This window comes from Pogoniulus pusillus, chromosome 27, assembly GCF_015220805.1.
Source record: "Pogoniulus pusillus isolate bPogPus1 chromosome 27, bPogPus1.pri, whole genome shotgun sequence".
Lineage (NCBI taxonomy): Eukaryota > Metazoa > Chordata > Aves > Piciformes > Lybiidae > Pogoniulus > Pogoniulus pusillus.
Genome location: NC_087290.1, coordinates 11,048,844 through 11,063,949, shown reverse-complemented (window position 1 = coordinate 11,063,949; position 15,106 = coordinate 11,048,844). Strand labels below are relative to the sequence as shown.

At 43.2% G+C, this 15,106-nt stretch overlaps 1 protein-coding gene across 1 annotated transcript in view; it reads right to left on the bottom strand.

Annotated features, from left to right (window-relative positions):
- The window catches only part of VMP1 (vacuole membrane protein 1), a 76,720-nt gene that overhangs the window by 55,292 nt on the left and 6,322 nt on the right, over nucleotides 1-15,106 (bottom strand). Inside the window, 4 exon segments of the mRNA XM_064165925.1 lie at nucleotides 5,118-5,228; nucleotides 7,337-7,427; nucleotides 9,716-9,848; nucleotides 12,151-12,252. Of these exon segments, the coding sequence (XP_064021995.1) occupies nucleotides 5,118-5,228; nucleotides 7,337-7,427; nucleotides 9,716-9,848; nucleotides 12,151-12,226 (411 nt within the window). The 5' untranslated portion in view covers nucleotides 12,227-12,252.

Here is a 15,106-nt window from a genome sequence, read left to right as displayed (position 1 = left end):
GTTTGCCAGAGATGAACTGAAACCGACTCAGGAGACAGCTTGTTGGGTGAAGATGGCAATGGTGCTGTGGTTCCAACCCAGCACTCCACCTAGTGTCCCCAGCTCTGCCCTAGCCTGCTGCTCGCCCACAGCTCATTCATTTCATTCCGTGGCAGCAAACAGACCTCTCTTCAAGATGTACAAAGGCAAGAAATTCCTGATGAGTTACCCTCAGCCATCATCTTTGGGTACTTAGGTGACTCATGCCATTTATATTTTAATATACCATCAACAGGAGAGAAAACATCTCAGGACTAAGGAGGGAAAAAAAAAAGCTGCTAGAAGTGGTATTGAGAGTCATTAATCAGAGGAGTTTTGTTTCCTACAGACCCACGTCATGATTACTATTTTTAAGTTGTTGTTTCTAACGAATTGTGAAAAACCTTTAATGGACTTTGGGAAAATAAGCCAGCAGACTTGTTTTGAAGTGTCAGAATAAAAAGGATTCTTGGAAGAGTGGCCTGCTTCCCTATTTCTGTGTTGAAGATCCGCTCCGTGCCAGCCCTGAGCTCAGTCAGTGCCAGTTTGCAGCACGAGAATTGTTTCCGAAAAAGCAGATTTCACATTTAGTGCTGGCAGCAACTAAGGTTTCAGCATTAAATGAGAGACCAATACAGCAACCTTCAGACCCTTGGTAACATATAGAAAGTTCCTGAACCACAGAAATAGCAATAAAAAGCCTACTATCAAACCAACAAAATTGACCTCTCCCTCCTACACCGAGATGTATGCAGCAAGAATGTTCTGGTGACCAAAAAAAATCCAAATCAGATGTGAATTGATATTACCCAGAGGCAGCAACATCCCCCCTACTGAGAATGCTTCAGACTGTAAAATGTACTTTCAGCAAACTGTTTCCAAGTAATTCTGTCCTAGCTAACCCCAAGGTCTCTCCTGGCACTTGAATTTATGCTGGTCCAAAGAAGCAGCTGATGAGAGATGCTCTGAAGAACTCAAACGATGGTTTGCAACCCTGGAAAACCAGCTAATCAGGCCAGGAGAAACAAGCTCTGGGACTGTTTAATGGCCATGGTAGTCTTAGGTCAATAATTGGACTCAGTGATCTGAAAGGTCTTTTTCAACTGAACTGATGGCCTCAAGTTGTACCAGGGGAATTTAATTAGGTTGGACATTAGGAAGAATTTCTTCACTGAACAATAGTCAGGCACCGGCACAGGCTGCCCAGAGAGGTGCTGGAGTCACCACCCCTGGAGGTGTTCAAAAAACACATGGACACGGCACTTTGGACATAGTTTAATGGGCATGGTGGTGTTGGGTTGACAGACTTGATGGTCCTAGAGGTCTTTTCCAACCTCAGTGAGTCTATTCTATGGTTCTGTGACACCACTCAGAGCCTTTCATATGCTGCAGCTATTGCATAACCAGGACTGCAATCTGCCCTGCTACCAGCCTGTGCTTACAGACACTGTGACCTGGGAACAGTTGTATGCAGTGCACGGAGGGCTCTATTTAAAACACATGCACCTGTGTCACAGCTGAAGAAGCTGAGGCTCAGGGCCTGAACAGGTGCCTACATGCCAGCAATTCCTACCCGTGGGCACTCTGTGGCAGGGACAATGCTGCGAGCCTCAACAAGAGCTCGGCAGCACATGGGTGGGCCCCGGGAGCATTGTTCTCTAGGCATGTAACTGCATTCCCAACAATCTCCCTGTACATACACACTTAAAATGAGCAATTAATTAAAAGCAATTTTAAAACACATACGGATTCTATTCTCTATTGCCAGCAAATCCAGGCACCAAGGCAGAGGAGGATTTTCTGCTTTGCAACTTCTCATTTCTTTCAATCAATGGAAGGAGAAGTTTTACCATAATGAAGAAATGCAATTAAACTATGTGGAACATGAAAAGCAGATCTACAGTAATGTGAGAAGTTTATGTAGTGAGTTCTCCACTTAGTCTACTGTATTTCTACTTTTAGAAGTGACTGCTGCACAACTAATAAAGCAAATTAGTTTGAAACTCCTCCTTCTGAAAGCTGGAGCTCCTCATTTCATTGTTTTTAGATGGGTTAAATCCAGACTACTACTCTGAAATACTTTACCCTTAGCAGTTGTGCCTACACTCGTTACCAATCTGCTTTCCCTTTCACGCAAGGTGGAGGCTCAAACTGAGGCGATACTAAGGACTGTCACACTACACTGCCAGCATGTTCACACACAGCTGCTACTGCAGCTGGAGCTGCAGGGACCGAGGTGTTACCAGCTCAGGTAGTTAAGACAGCAAAACTGCCAAGGCAATGAACTCCTGTTGTTACGCTCCCAGCGCCACCTAGTGGCTACAAATCCTGACACAGGCCACCAAAGCCTGCCCCATTCTGCGTTCGAACGAGCCTACGGAGCAGGGAGTGCAGCTGGCCTACAGTCACAGTTCCATGTGAGCTATGAAAGATTGCACAGAACATGAAAATGAATCTTTGCTGATTTTCCTTCCTACAATCAATGCCTTTATGGAATTCCCTCGTTGCAATACAAACATTCTTACCTGCCCTGCATAGTTAAAGCAAACAAGTAGGGCTCCTGTTGAATGGCTTAGGTTGGAAGGGACCTCAGAGATCATCCACTCCAACCTCCCTGCCATGGGCAGGGACACCTCTCAACTACACTCATGAGGCTTGAGACCTCATCCAGCCTGGCCCTGAACAGCCCCAGAGAGGAGGCATTCAGAACTTCCCTGGGAAAGCTATTCCAGAGTCTCACCACCCTTGTACTGAAGAACTTCTTAAGATCCAGTCTAAACATACTTTCCCTCAGTTTAAAACTACTCCTCCTCGTCCTGTCACTATATGCAGAGTAAAAGAAAGGTCAATTCATAAAGACTTAGAGAGAAAAAGAAGTGCTGCTGTCTTATAAAGACCTCTATGTGACAAAATCAACTTAGAGTGCCGCTGGGTATAAAATGACATTGCTCTTGCTGCCCTGTGTCAGAGCCAGGTACAGCCAAGCAACACTGCTCACTTTCAAATGCAGTTCAGAAATGGTGGATCATATTTCTTCTCTTTTTCTTACACATGTTAACAATCCAGTAACAGATACTGCATAATAAACTCCCCAAACTGCTTCAAAGAGGGTGTCTAAATACATGAAATCTTTGGTTAGAAGAAATATTAAGCTATCTCTCACTGGTTGATAGATAAGAAGGAAAAGAGCAGAACAAGGTTAACATCTGATTTAAACTGCTTCCTGCTTGGTGATTTACATCATCACCAACTGATTTCTGCAGCAAACCTTTCCTCTCTGTCCTGCTCCCAGCCTGCTGCATTTCCACTCCCACTGCAGGCTGGCAGAGGGCCCCAAGTGAGCAGTTTGTCAGCTTGATCCCACCTCAAGAATCCCTCATGCTGGTTTGCTCCTCCAGCAATGCAGAGCTCCTCAGTTTGGGGGTGATGCTTTTAACTGATTCTCCCTCTGTCCAGCCCATGCATCTTATTGTCCTCAAGCCACTAACAGCACCATCTCTGCAGGTCAGATCATCTGCATGTTATCACTTCACTGCTGTCTAAGCACTATCCAGTGTCACATAAAAATTTTTAGACATTGTTCATCAGCTTCACTGAAATTCCATTTCCCATCATTTAGACGGACACCAGTATTTTCACCTAGAAGACCATGAATGCATAAACTTGCTTCTATTTAGCTCTAGTTTCCTTTCTCCTGTGCTGTCTGCCTTGGCTGGCTTTAAGAGAGAAGCTACACCAAGAGTAAGTCTAAGACTACTGCCATATGCAGCCCCTGGAGATGCCATCCACTGTCCTGCTGTGTGGAAAAGCACAAGTTTCTCGTTTCTTGTAGTGTTCTCTATGTTATTGGTAATGATTAAAGCAGTTCTGAAAGTAAACATCTGTAATTGTTCCAAATACAAGATGACATTTGTTGCATAAACTGGTTTTAATTATTTTGTGGCCATGAATCCTTTTCTTAAATCCAGGACAGTGGTTTCATAAACAAGGAACTAATCCAATAGCCAGAAGCAAAACACACCCAAACATTTCCCTGACTTTCCTAGCTGTTGAGATAAACAACAGCATAGAAATTTTCAGAACAGATACTATTTTATGTTGGTAGACAAACATTTTTCTTCCTAGTATTTTCAAAGCAAAATTACTATGGACTGAGCTTCAAAACAGCTGCCTGTTGCAGTGGCTTCAGCTAAAAAAGACCATTTAAAGTTACTACTAAAAAATAATAAAGGAGTATGCTGAATAATTTTAAATGGAAACATTTGAGCTGTGCACATTAGAGTATGTTTTATTTTAACTATGAAATCAGAGGATGGAGCTTGCAGATGTTGACTCACTGTTTCAAAGTGAGGATTAGCAGCAGGCTGATGTCTACAGTTCGATAACCATAGAGCACACAAACTACAAACTGAGGACAGAATACAAAGAGCAGTCACTGAGCCTAGGGACTAAGTGTTTCTTTTCCTGCACAAGTACTGAATGGTTGTAAAATCATAGAATGGTTTAGCTTGGAAGGGACCTCAAAGATCATCGAGTTCCAACTCCCCGCCATAGGTGGGGACACCTCCCACTAGGACAGGTTGCTCAAAGCTTCATCTAACCTGGCCTCCAGCCAGGGAACATCCACAACCTCCCTGGGCAACTCATTCACAGAATGTTTGGGTTTAGGAGGGTATCTTCAGAGATCATCGAGTACAATCCCCCTGCCAAAGTAGGATCACCCATGGCACGTCACATAGGAATGCATCTAGGTGGATTTTGAAAGTCTCCAGAGAAGAAGACTCTGCAGCCTCTCTGGGCAGTCTGTTCCAGTGCTCCAACATCCTCACAGTAAAGAAGTTTCTCCTCGTGTTCAGGTGGAACTTCTTGTGTGCCAGTTTGTATCCACTGCCCCTTGTCCTATCACTGGGCACCACTGAAAAGAGCCTGGCACCTTCATCTTGATTCCCACCCCTCATATTTACAGATGCTGATTAAGATCCCCCCTTAGCCTTCTCTTGTGCCAATGTCTTACAGAATAGTTTGTATGCACCTATTTTAAAATATGCAACAATTCAAATACTTGATTCAGAAAGAAGACAATATGGAAACATCCTTACCAAATAGAGCAGAAAGGTGTGGAGACCTGTTCCAAGTCCAACAGAGGACAGAATGCCTAATCCTACCCAGTAGGCACACCAGAAGAACTTTTTCTCCATATACCGCACATACTGAAAAAGAAGAGTCACAAAAGAGAGAAAATAGTCAAATAAAATGGTGAGATCTGCCAGGGGAGAAGTTAAAGCTGCAAACTAACGCAGGTAGTTAGTAAAAGATTCATAGAATGGGTTGGGTTGGAAGGGACCTTAAAGATCCTTTAGTTCCAACTCCCCTGCCACGGGCAGAGACACCTTCCACTAGACCAAGTTGCTCAAGCCCCCATCCAACCTGGCTTTGAACATCTCCAGGGAGAGGACATCCAACTACAGTAGAATCCTAGGTAGTTCTTTTGGTAATTTATTACCATTACAGCACAGACACGTACATAAAATAGCGCACCTCCAAAAGAAAAGCCCACAGGCATCACAATCAGCAAGTTTCCAAGGAGACAGATGAAAAAAGCAGGTTCAGTATTAGGGAGTCAAAATCCAGACTTCATACTAGGTGTAAGCAGTGAGCAGCAAGCTCCATACAGTGTCTACTAGACCCTGAGAAGCAGCAGCTCTTCAAACAAAGAGATTAAATGAAGGAATAGAATTAGTTGTGCTCTCTTTTAGTTTGTTCAATGTTTAATCCTGGAGCAGAGAGTAACCAGGTTTGTTACCTGTAGGGAAAGACTGAGCTGTTGATGGTGTGATGCATGCATAAATGAGGGGACATGGGAAAGCCACAGCAAACTCTGGACATAGAACATCCAGTTGGGCATACTGGAGAAACAGGAAGCAGTATGAAGCAGTATCTCCCTCTCACTGCCACAGGAGCAAAGGAAGAGCCAGGCCATCAACTCGAGGCTACTTCAAAACCCAAAGATCATGTGCCCTTTGATACCATCCATGGACCAGTAACACCAAGAAGTTTACCATTCTGAACTAGGTTTCAACCTGAAAACAGCAAGTGAGGATCACAAATAAAATGTGCTCTTTTGAGTATTTGCAAAAAAAGTGGCTCTTCAGTATATGTTGATGATACAGAGATTGGTATAGGAGCCAGCAGGACATGGAGTTCAGTGAAAGAGCTCTGCTGACCTCCCAGATGGAGAGTCTGAAGCACTGACTGGACCCTGCAGGTCACACTCCCCTCGCCTGTCCTAGAGGCACAAGTTTGCTCCCAGCAGGCTCCAGAACACCTTGGGCAGCACTGCTCTGCCAAGCCTTGGCACAGTGGAGGCCCACAAGCAGCTCAAGAGCCATGTGCTCGACACCAATTTGCAAGAGCCATCTAGTGGCAACTGTTGAGTGCGCCACGCTCTGGCTTCATGCTGACAAGGCCACCAACCAGGGCAGCTTGTAATGACACAGGCACTTGGCCAGCAGCAACAGGTGACCAATTTAGCATCCAAGGACTGGCTCTGCGTGTAAGTGCTTAGGTCTCAAGAATGAGATTCGGTGCACAAGAATGTGATGAGCTGAAGCAATTCATTTCACTGCATTTCAAAGAGCCATCCTAGAAAGCCAGGACTCCTGTTCCAGACTTGCATGTCTCTCAGGCAGCCAGTAACACGCCATGGCAGAGGGGATGGAAGAAAGTTCTCCAGAAGTGGGAACCTGCCGATTTCAGGCAGAGCAGCAAGTGATGCAAAACCATCAGTATTCATGTACACCAAAACAAGCATCTGAAAGCAGTGGGGGTATGAGAAGCATCACAGACCCAGATTTAAAAGATGAAACCATTTTGTCTAGATATATGCCTATCCCAGCTGGTCAGGAGACTCTCTCCATAGAAGCAGAAGAAACATTTGTTAGAAACCACAAAGTTCTGTCACGACTCAGTTTAAACATTTTCTCTGAAGAGCTCACAGCGCTACTAAAAGCTTGTTAACAGCAATTGTGAAGGAGTACTGCAGCATCAGAGGTGTGCTTATTCAGGAACAGATGAGAGGTGGAACTCCTACAGATGCAACAGAAGAGATCAAACAATACGGCTGATCGCTCCCCACCTCTAAAACCCAACTCATCCACACGCAACAGAGAGGAGAGGAGAAAGGAATACCCTTAGCAAGCAGGAGTTCAAAAGGTACACTGCAATTCCACGAAGTCCCCAGTTAATTCCCAGCACATCTACTTCAGCAGATTGACAGGAAGCATTAGTCACTAAGGAAAAGAACTTGAAAGGCTCTTACCTGTTGATGTGCTCCTTCAATGTAATACGTAGCTGTGAGCACGGCAAGCGTCAGTAAAACACACAGCACGATGCTGCGCCGGTGCCACAATCTTAAAAGACAAATGGCAATTAGGGGTTTTCAGAAGGCAGCAGGCATTTCAAAGTAACTTAGTTATCCCTGTAGACTGGCTCTGTGTGGTTGCAGTCAGCAGCAACAATGGCAGCTGAGAAGTTATTAAGCTATTACAAAAGCAGAAACCTCCCAAGAAAGCAGAAACCTCCCAGGAAAATATCTGGGGAGCCTTTAGTCTTCATGGAAAAATCTCTGCTTCCCTGTCAAGTGAGATCAAAGTTCAGCCACACACTTTTTTTTTTTCTCCTATAAAACAAAGGAAAACAAAGTAACTGTCTGAAAACAAACACAATCTGAAGACAAATATTCAGCTTCTACAGCCAAGACAGTCTCGAAACCAGGGCCATCAACAACCCCCGCGGTTAAGCAAAGTGCGAAGCAGGGACTGCAGTGGCCCGGGGCAAGGGACAAGCTGTGGCTGGAAAACTGAAGTGATAATGTCAGATTGTGCTGGTGGGGAGAACCACAGCCACAGCAAGAGGAATAAATCTTTACTCTGTTTTGGTTCCCCCGATCTATTGAAACTAATATCTCTCAGAACTGTTTGACAAAGAACATTTTAGCAAATTATGAAGTGTCAGGAAGCTACAACAGCAAGGGAGAAAAGAATATATATATATATATATATATATATATATATGTATTTATTTCTATCTATCTATAACGCTACCAAATTACTTTTCACTCTTTTCAGCTTTAAGTTCTGTTGGATGTGTGTGGCCACAACACAGCAGATTAGCAAATACATGTACTATTGTCTGGGAAACACTATGAGACTGTCACTTAATGCTATAAAAAGCAACTGCTAGCATCACTCTAAAAATTCAGATATGGAGCAGCAAACTAAGAAGCTATTTAGGCAGGAAAAGACAGAAATATGAGATGTGCAATACAGGAAAAACAGTCACAAATGTTTCACATTAAGCTGAAAAAAGGCACTCCACCTTTCCTTCAATGATTTCTGCTGTTATATTCATATGACAATTGGATTTTCAAGTGATTGTCATCATTGTAAACACAATTTACTCCAATGGAGCACAGGAGATCACTAAGAGTCACTCTGAGGTCTCAACTTAATAGTTTCTAATAGTCAGTGCTATTTTCTGTGCTGCAGACAACCTGCTGCACGACAGAGCAATGTGACTATTGCCTGTAACAGAACTTGATGTCTAGAAAGCCAGATAATAGTTTAAAGTAAGATCTCAGATATTATTTCTGCTGGGTTTAAATAAATCCCTAGAGGCTGTCAGAAATGGCTTAATGTAACACCTGACAAAATGGTTCTCAAATAAACAATTCCTAGTGATAGCTGAAAGAATGCACGCAGGAAAAATAAGCAAGTCTGGGGCTGAGGCAAAAGGGGATTAAGACTACACTATGTAAAACTGAAATTCTTCATGGAAATCATTTCAGGAGTTCAAAATACAAGCTGGAAGTTTCTCTCAGTGGATTTCATGTGTCAGCAACTCAAATCTAGCCCAGAAGGGTCAGTGAACACAGCTCACTGTCACCAGGCCAGCTCACTCCGCAAAGGAGCAGTCCAACAGCTAGAATAACTCAAAGTATCATCAGATTCTACTTTCTGACTGGGCAAATGATTATAAGCTCAGTCCTTAACACAAGAGATTCCAGTTACCAACACAAGCATAAGCATGGCTGCTACTCTTGGCTTCTCAGTTGCCCCCTGGCACTCAACTCCCTTTTAAGCCTGTTGTGTTCAGAAGCAGTTTCACATTTCAGCATAGGTAGGAGATGTTAGGACTGACCATTACAATTTTTCTAACTGGAATAAAAGCCCATTTTATCCAGTGCATCCATATTCCATAGGGAAAATGCTCTAATAAACCACTTCCTGATGCAAAAGGGCTCACACACCTTAGAAGCAAAGTCCTCTTTACAGCATCATCGTGGGGACCATGCAACCCTGAACCCTGCCCTAGCTCAGCTCTTTCAGTCATACTGACGTATACTTAAATAAATGAGAGCTCAATGCTGCAGCCCTAAGCACAGTATCTCCTTGCCTTAAGGATCCTTAAAAGCTGCCCCAACTCCTCCAAACTGGAATATCCAACTCTTCAAAAAAAAAGTTTGCCATTTTCTTCCACTGACAAAATGTAAACCCAACCAAACCAAAGAAATCTATTTTCTGAAAGAGAAGCTTTAAAGTTGTGAAGCACCAGGGAAAGAGAGATGTCAGCAACATTCTGAATCAAAGCATGGGGTTGCCCCAGAACGTTTAGCAGAAGTTAAAGAAATTATCTTTACTTTATAGTCCATTCCTTCAAGTTTATTAGAGTTTCCAGGAAAAAATACTGCAAGGTAACGAGAGGTTGTTTCCACAGGACAATGTTCAACCTCTCTTCTCGGTCCCTTCGCTTCCGCTCGCTCAAAGAGGACTCTGCAAATGAGAAGCAAAAGAAGTGTAAAAGCACAGGCTGACAGTTCAGGTTCTACCCTAGCCCAAAACAAACCCTTTTTTTTCTGACTTGCATTGTTAGGGAGGTAAGGTGAGCTCCCAGCCATCTTTCCTACCCATCACAAAGCACTTGCTGCTAGCGCATCAGAAACCAAGGGCCCTCCAGCAAAGGCAATCCAAGTGGCTTTTCTCCTCTGTGTAGCCGACAAGCATGCAAGAATCTCATTAGCCCAGGGTGCAAAGCAGTCTGCCCTATCTGCAGCCTTTACACAAGGTACTGCACCACTGCTTATGAACCAGGTCAAACCTGACTATCACCCACCAGAGAGACCACACTTCACTTTGAACTCTGAATGTGGTTCTCTTCCAAAGCTATTCTCAGACTTCTTGGACAGAATCAGATTGAGTTACATGTGCTCTTTACACATGTCAGTCACCCTGTAACTGGATAGTGGCATATCTCCTACTAGCCAGGATCCTCAGGCTATGGAGAGCCTTAACCACACTGCTCAGCTTCTCCGAGACAAGATCCAGCCCAGCCCATGAAAAGATTCTCCTTTTATACCTGCTTTTAGACCACATATTTTTGCTGGACTGACACTAGACATGTGGCTGCTTCTCACTGCAGTGAGCTCAACACTGCTGTAACACCAGTCACTGGGTCCCCACCACACACATAGAGAAGAAAGGTTCTGCTAATAAATGTGGTGTTTCGAGCTTACAATGCAGTCCAGATTAATAAAACCCCTAGCTATTTTCTGGAGGAGAATAGTTTGTTCAAAGGTCAGCAAGCTAATGAGCTGCAATGATTTTTAAACGTTTAAAGAAAATGAATTCTGAAATAAAAGGAATAAAATAGCCACAAGACAATGGAAAAATACACAAAAGTAACTCTTGTAGCCAAACAGACACCAAAACTTGTTTAAACATCACTTACCACACAAAATCAAAACATATGTATTCTGGTTTGTATGTATTTAAAACATTGCAATATTCTCCATGAACATTCCAACTGCAAAAAGCTGTTGCATTTCAAATATTCAGTCTGAACCCCCAGCATATTGGAAACCCAAGATGGATTATTTCAGCCTTATCCCAGTAATTGAAACATGCTGCCTTATCAGATGCTAATATTTACATAGAAATTGCATACTTCATTAGCCACACAGCTCATTTCTTTTTGCATTCTTTAGCTGCAAGCACCACTTGCTTCAGATGAGCTAACAGAAACCCTACAATGGCAAATGCTGGAGAACACCCACACGCCTTCAGAGTCAGAGTGATTTAAGTATTCAAGTAAAAGGAATTGATTTGTTCCATACATACACACATACAGTTCTTCTTGAAATCCTGCCACACATTTATTGCTTCAAGAATTTCTATTCTCTATCTTTTTCCCCCACTTATTATGTGTAATAAAAACGCTTCAACCTTGGGTTTTATGACCTTGTTTTCAGCAAAGGCCATAAAAGACAATGGTGTATGACTGAATACTTGAGAAATCACTTGGTTACAAAACTTAATTAAATATGGAACTGGCACATTCAAAGCTGACAGGAAGCAAACTAAGATAATGATAATTTCTATGCTGTGCTACATAGCACCAGACAATTTGGTGTCACAGGGCTTCTCATGAAGTGTCCTCAGGTTAATTTTCACGAGTTCTGAGCATTAACCCAAGCCTACATCAGACATACCAGTAAGAGAAACAGAGCTAAGGCAGGAGATGAAGTACTTAACTGTTTTGTTAGCAATTTATCTCTGAAACTCACAAATGATAGTCAAGCTAAATGTCAACAGAAAAGCTAGAAATTGGGAGACTAATAACTGGATTTTTCCCAGAGTAAACCAGATTTTTATTACCAAGTTCTAACTTTTCAGTGCCAAAGGGTGGGGCTGTACAGCTTGATTCCTACAGCCAACAGAGTTTAGTTTTTTAGCTCAGTCCTGTTGCAGTCCCTGTTGGTACCCAAGTCAGCTTTACAGGGCTCACAATACCAACTACAGAGTAAGAACTCTGGAGGGAGAAGAGAGTGCAAGAGAAAACTGAACGGAAATGCACAGCACAAAACTATTCTATGTGTTTTCAACATGTCGATCCTCCAGAGCTCAGCCACAGAGATGCCTGAAGTTTCTAAGTGAGGCATGGAAGCCCTTTGCACTACCTGGACATAGCATACACCAATATAAATCCCTTTTGAGTGCTGTGCTGACCAACTTCCACACCAAGCTGACCAGAATATTAAGAATACTGAATATTGAGAATATTCAGTCACTTTCCTACCTGTGAAGTTTCCATTGTGCTGCTCTTTGGTCATTCCTATGCGTCTCTGGTCACAATCTGTTCCATTCTCTGCCATTTCATAGATCAGTCACGTGTAGGGATCTAATGGCAGAATAAAAAGATAAAATGCACAGTGTCTCCATTTTCAGATTTGAAGACTTCCTTTACTCCATAGTCAAAGGATACAAACATCCAGCAGTTGTCCAAACCCAAAAGACAGTTATCCTACATCACACCGTTAAAAAGGAGAAAGTGATGCAGTTCTCACAATGACAAAGATTAAAACATTTCCACCTACATAGATCTACATTTTCACTTAAATGACAAAACTCTCTCACTTCTAACAACCGAACAAAAGCTTGTTAAACAATCCTTTCTATTGTCACCCCACTGTTTGGGCTCCAAGAGAAGCAGAGCTTCATACAAACTTCAGTTCAATCCTAAGACTGGCTTTTAAGACTCTGTGCATTTATTAGTAAGCATCTACTCTGGGTAGTTAGCAGGCAAGTAGACTTCAAAACCCCCACAGCCTAAAAACCAGCCCTCAACATGGTAACTAAGATGCAGACCTGCATCTCATGCCTTGCACTGCTTAATCACTCTAAGCTAGAAAAGGTGAACTCTTCAATGAGTTTCTCTGACTGAAAGCATTTATGAAAGGTCTATGTCCTTTCTGCTGCTTTGGCCTCTGTCTAGTGAGGTCAGCCTTAAAAACTGCACAAGAACAGCTGTGGCTTTCCTCATCCAGGAGAGTAAAGAGTACAATAATTGGAAGCCAGCATAAATCAAAATGTTGCAAGAGCTTCTTTCCCCCCCTCCTTAAAAAACCCAAACCTGAACAGCTGACAACTCTTATGCAATCAAACACAAAGAGTGGCCAGTCAGACTCCTTGCCTTAAAAACCCTCTCTTGAATTGTAAAACCAGTTTCTGGAATTTTATTTTGGAAAAGAGAGCCTCACAAAGCTAAAGCATCTCATTGGCACTGCATAAGTAAACATGATTTACAGGTTTAGATGTGCCGCTTTCCTCGGAAAGAAGAGTAGTGCAATGCCAAAATGACAGGTTACACAAAACTCTCTTGTGGAGGAAAGGAAAATGTTTTACAGAAAAAGTTAAAATCCTTCCCCTTTGATTTATGTTAGGCTTAAGAGCCAAGCAGCAATCAAGGTTTGGTAAATAGGAGTCAGCTAGCCCCTTTGATTCAGACTGCAGTAATTCTGTCAATAAAACGTTACAAGAGTTCAGATACTGCATTTGTTTAGTAAGTCCAGGGTTTCACAAGTCAGTTTTAGACAGAAGTTCTCCAAGCCACAGGCACAAACCTTATGCATTACTTGCAGTACAGATAAAACTGCTAGCTACAATGTAGTTATTAAAGGGACTGTACTTAAAATCCAATAGTTAAAAGCACTGATGTCCAGGGAAGGAGTCCTCCCTCCAACACCTCCTTGCTGAAAAGAAATGCACAGAAATAGCAAACTGCCTGTTGAAACTTGGACCACAAAGAAAGAAAAATAAAAATGAGTGAAACCACCTTGCAAAAGTTTACTTCTGAAAAATGCTGAAGGGCTTCGTAGTCAGCTGAGGACAGAAGACTGCCCTGCTGCAGGACGAGCTCTACAGCATCATTCTGCAGTCACCTGCAACTGAAGGTTTGCTCTGAACAGCTAGTCAAACACCAGACAAATGTGAAACTCCTCTCCTCAGATCAATTTTATAGCAGCTTGGTGCTTTGGAAATCAGTGGAGTTATACTAGTACTTAATTGAGGATAACTGGCCAGTTGCTACGGTGATACAAGGATCAAATGTTTAGCCATCTCCTAATTTCATTAGGACAGTAAGTCCCTGGAGATGCTGGAGTGCTATATTTCTACTGACTGCACTTCTGTGCATTTATTTTTATATATATATAAATATGTACTTCTACATAAACATGTACTTCTACCCGCCTGAACATGAGCCAGCAGTGTGCCCAGGTGGCCAAGAGAGCCAGTGGCATCCTGGCCTGCATCAGGAATGGTGTGGTCAGCAGGAGCAGGGAGGTCATTCTGCCCCTGTACTCTGCACTGGTTAGACCTCACCTTGAGTACTGTGTTCAGTTCTGGGCCCCCCAGTTTAGGAGGGACATTGAGATGCTTGAGAGTGTCCAGAGAAGGGCGACGAGGCTGGGGAGAGGCCTTGAGCACAGCCCTAAGAGGAGAGGCTGAGGGAGCTGGGATTGGTTAGCCTGGAGAAGAGGAGGCTCAGGGGGGACCTTATTGCTGTCTACAACTATCTGAGGGGTGGTTGTGGCCAGGAGGAGGTTGCTCTCTTCTCTCAGGTGGCCAGCACCAGAACGAGAGGACACAGCCTCAGGCTACGCCAGGGGAGATTTAGGCTCGAGGTGAGGAGAAAGTTCTTCACTGAGAGAGTCATTGGACACTGGAATGGGCTGCCTGGGGAGGTGGTGGAGTCGCTGTTCCTGGAGCTGTTCAAGGCACGATTGGACATGGCACTTGGTGCCATGGTCTAGCCTTGAGCTCTGTGGTAAAGGGTTGGACTTGATGATCTGTGAGGTCTCTTCCAACTCTGATGATACTGTGATAAATCCAACATAACTCATACACACCTGTATGTCAGTCACATGCGTTACACACAGAGCTCAAACTGCAGAGGGGAGTGTTTAAATTGAGCAGTTAGAAAGCCTGATGCTCACAGAAAGCTGCATAGGAAGCAAAAGCCATCAAAGCTGTTCTCCATGCACACACACTAAAAAAAACCCACAACCTAAATTGTTTACTTTAGGGAACTTCAGTCACATTTTGTTGGCTTAAATATAGCAAACAGTAAAAAAAAAATATACACCACTAACTTCAATGGAAGTCACATGTTCCTCATTTTGAATTCATCCTTTTTTCCCTTGTGCAAATCTAGACTACCAAATCAAAGGCTCAGTTGGTTTAGTCTCTGCTCT